The following is a 3587-nucleotide window of genomic DNA, read 5'->3' as shown; positions in this document are numbered from 1 at the left end:
AATGATGGTGACAGGTGTGCGTAATGATGGTGACAGGTGTGCGTAATGATGGTGACAGGTGTGCGGTAATGATGGTGACAGGTGTGATGGTGACAGGTGTGCGGTAATGATGGTGACAGGTGTGCGTAATGATGGTGACAGGTGTGATGGTGACAGGTGTGCGGTAATGATGGTGACAGGTGTGCGTAATGATGGTGACAGGTGTGCGTAATGATGGTGAACAGGTGTGCGTAATGATGGTAACAGGTGTGATGGTGACAGGTGTGCGGTAATGATGGTGACAGGTGTGCGTAATGATGGTGACAGGTGTGCGTAATGATGGTGAACAGGTGTGCGTAATGATGGTAACAGGTGTGATGGTGACAGGTGTGCGTAATGATGGTGAACAGGTGTGCGTAATGATAGACAGCCTGACGCCCTCGAGTGCCAGAGAGGGAGAGCGGGAGCAGACGTGATAGGTCGGTTGAATTTACATATTAATTAGGTGTCATGCTATTGGCTACACTTGCAGATAAGGGGGAGGGGGAATCACAAACGTAAATTCTTCCCAGTCTGATATTAACCTGCAAGTGTAACAGTTTAGCTTCCGTCCCTCTCTTCGCCCCAACCCGGGCTCGAACCAGGGACCCTCTGCACACATCAACATCTGACACCCCACGAAGCAACGTTACCCATCGCGCCACAAAAGCCGCGGCCCTTGCAACGCAAGGGGAACAACTACTTCAAGGTCTCAGAGCGAGTGACGTCACCGATTGAAGCGCTTTTAGCGCGCGACACCGCTAACTAACTAGCCATTTCACATCGGTTACACAAGCATTAGGTCACGTTCTGAAACACTCTATTCTATTTTCAGACGTACAATGTGTACGAGTTCACTAGGTACACGTCCAGATGTATACAGTACCTGTTAGATATTTAGGAGGCTGTCACGTCTTGACCATAGTAAGATGTTATTTTCTATGGTAGAGTAGGTGTTTTTCTATGTTTTCTATTTCTATGTTCTTAGGTTCTAGTTTTTGTATTTCTATGTTGGTTTGTTTGGTTATGATCTCCAATTCGAGGCAGCTGGTCCTCGTTGTCTCTAATTGGAGATCATACTTAAGTAGGGGTTTTTTTTCTACCTGGGGTTTTGTGGGAGATTATCTTTGAGTCGGTGTTTGTTTCTCCTCTGCGTCACGATTTGTTGTTTTGTGTGTTCAGTTTATTTATGTACAGCATAGTTTCACAGATTAAATAAAATGTGGAACGACACACACGCTGCACCTTGGTCCTCTCCTCCTTACGACCAGCCGTGACAGGGGCTTCCTGGGATGTGCTTTTCTTTAAAAAATGTTTTATTGCTGTTAAAGAGTGAGTTAGCTAGCATGCTCTAATTACAATGGTCACATTAGCTCCCTGCTAATAGTGATATTGACATGCAAGCAGAACGAATCACGAATGTACAGCCATCAAAATACTGGTTGATTCCTACACATCTAAATGTGTTTTTCCCTTTTGTCTATAGTCAGAATAAAACACCAATCAACTGTGTGTCGATGGCTGGATCATCTTTTCTTCAAAAACACAACAGCAAGAAGTTACGAAGTACTGATTACACTCATTTACATTTTAGTCATTTTAACAGATGCTCTTATCCAGAGTGACTTACAGTAGTGAATGCATACATTTCATTTCATGCACTTGGACTGGCCCCCCGTTGGGAATCGAACCCACAACCCTGGCGTTGCAAACACCATGCTCTACCAACCGAGCCACACGGGAAGGCTAGTGTTAATTACATTGTTATTACTTGTGTTAACAGCAGGATGAAGAAGGGGGTTTCTGTTAACGGTGTATGTGTTATTTTCCACATGTTGGATTGATGAATAATTTGGATCAAACTGTAGATTTAAACGGATTAGTAATTTCTCAACAGGCCTTTGTTCGTGTTTAGCGGGGTATTTACCCCCCCCCCCCCCCCCCAAACACGTGGTTTTATTTCAATCAAAGCATTTAGTAAAAAAAAATTTAACATTAATAAATCTAGGAGGTGTCAGTCATCTTCCGAAAGTTCAGGAAAAGTCTATAAACATCAGATCACCTGTTGTCTGTTGTCGACATACGCAGCTCAAACATGTTTCTCCTGAGTTTATAACATGCTGTGAAAAGTAGCTTTGGCTTCGACGCATGAAAGTTGTATTTTAGTATGGAAGTTACCGTTCATTCTTTGGCTTTTGACCGATATAAGTTGTATTTTAGTAACTAGTTACCGTTCATTCTTTGGCTTTTGACGGGTATAAGTTGTATTTTAGTAACTAGTTACCGTTCATTCTTTGGCTTCGACGCATGAAAGTTGTATTTTAGTAACTAGTTACCGTTCATTCTTTGGCTTTTGACGGATATAAATTGTATTTTAGAAACTAGTTACCGTTCATTCTTTGGCTTTTGACGGATATAAGTTGTATTTTAGTAACTAGTTACCGTTCATTCTTTGGCTTTGACCGATATAAGTTGTATTTTAGTAACTAGTTACCGTTCATTCTTTGGCTTTTGACGGATATAAATTGTATTTTAGTAACTAGTTACCGTTCATTCTTTGGCTTCGACGCATGAAAGTTGTATTTTAGTATGGATGTTACCGTTATTCGTTGGCTTTGACGGATATAAATGGTATTTTAGTAACAAGTTTCCGTTAATTCTTTGGAAAATAAAATATCCTGATCTTGTAAAAGCGTAAAAACAACAACCTCCAAAGCTGTACTTTTACTTTCCACATATGTCCATTTTTCAGTTATCCGACATTAAAAAACAAAATCAAGTTTCACTTACATCGATGAGCGTCGCAAAGCGCCACCAGAAGGATGAAACAAACCACGGAGTCTCCCAACGCCGTTTTATGTTTCCACATAGTAAAAACAGATCCTCGGGAAACAGCTCAGGTCTGTTAGAAACAACTTTATTCTTCACGAAAATGTTTTTTCGCCTGTTCGGTGGAGAGAGCTGGGACTGGACCGGGAGCGGGGAGAGGAGGGGAGAAGAGGGGAGGGGAGAGGAGAGGAGAGGGGGGGGGGGAGGGGCGGGGAGGGGAGGGGAGAGGAGAGGAGGGGCGGGGAGAGGAGGGGAGGGGAGGGGAGGGGAGGGGAGGGGAGAGGAGGGGAGGGGAGGGGAGAGGAGAGGAGGGGAGGGGGGGGAGAGGAGGGGAGAGGGGGAGAGGGGAGAGGAGGGGAGGGGGGGGGAGGGGGGGGAGAGGAGGGGAGAGGGGGAGAGGGGAGAGGAGGGGAGGGGAGAGGAGAGGAGGGGCGGGGAGAGGAGGGGAGAGGAGAGGAGAGGGGAGGGGGGAGAGGCGGGGAGGGGAGGGGAGAGGAGAGGAGGGGAGGGGAGGGGAGAGGAGAGGAGAGGAGGGGAGGGGAGGGGGGGGGGGAAGGAGGAGGGGAGGGAGGCGAAACGTGTGTCGTTAACAACATTAACATGAGCAACCATAGTGGAATCTGTGTTTAACCTTCCAAAATAAAAGTCCCCGATTGAAACATGCAAACAGATGACAGCAGTGGAATATTCCTAAAAGTAGTGCACTGGGTCTGTATAGATCCATTTGAGTCCTCCAGATC

General features: G+C 45.6%; 1 protein-coding gene across 1 annotated transcript in view; it reads right to left on the bottom strand.

The window, feature by feature from the left end:
- Positions 1-3024, bottom strand: part of LOC145861169 (vitamin K-dependent protein S-like) — a 35769-nt gene extending 32745 nt beyond the window's left edge. The window contains exon 1 of the mRNA XM_082963217.1: positions 2809-3024. Within this exon, the coding sequence (XP_082819343.1) occupies positions 2809-2887 (79 nt within the window). The 5' untranslated portion in view covers positions 2888-3024. The remainder of the gene's footprint in view (positions 1-2808) is intronic.
- Between the last annotated feature and the right edge of the window lie 563 nt (positions 3025-3587).

The sequence above is a fragment of the Salmo salar genome, chromosome 16 (genome assembly GCF_965601325.2).
Source record: "Salmo salar chromosome 16, fSalSal1, whole genome shotgun sequence".
NCBI classification, from domain to species: domain Eukaryota; kingdom Metazoa; phylum Chordata; class Actinopteri; order Salmoniformes; family Salmonidae; genus Salmo; species Salmo salar.
This window is presented reverse-complemented; position numbering and strand designations above follow the sequence as displayed.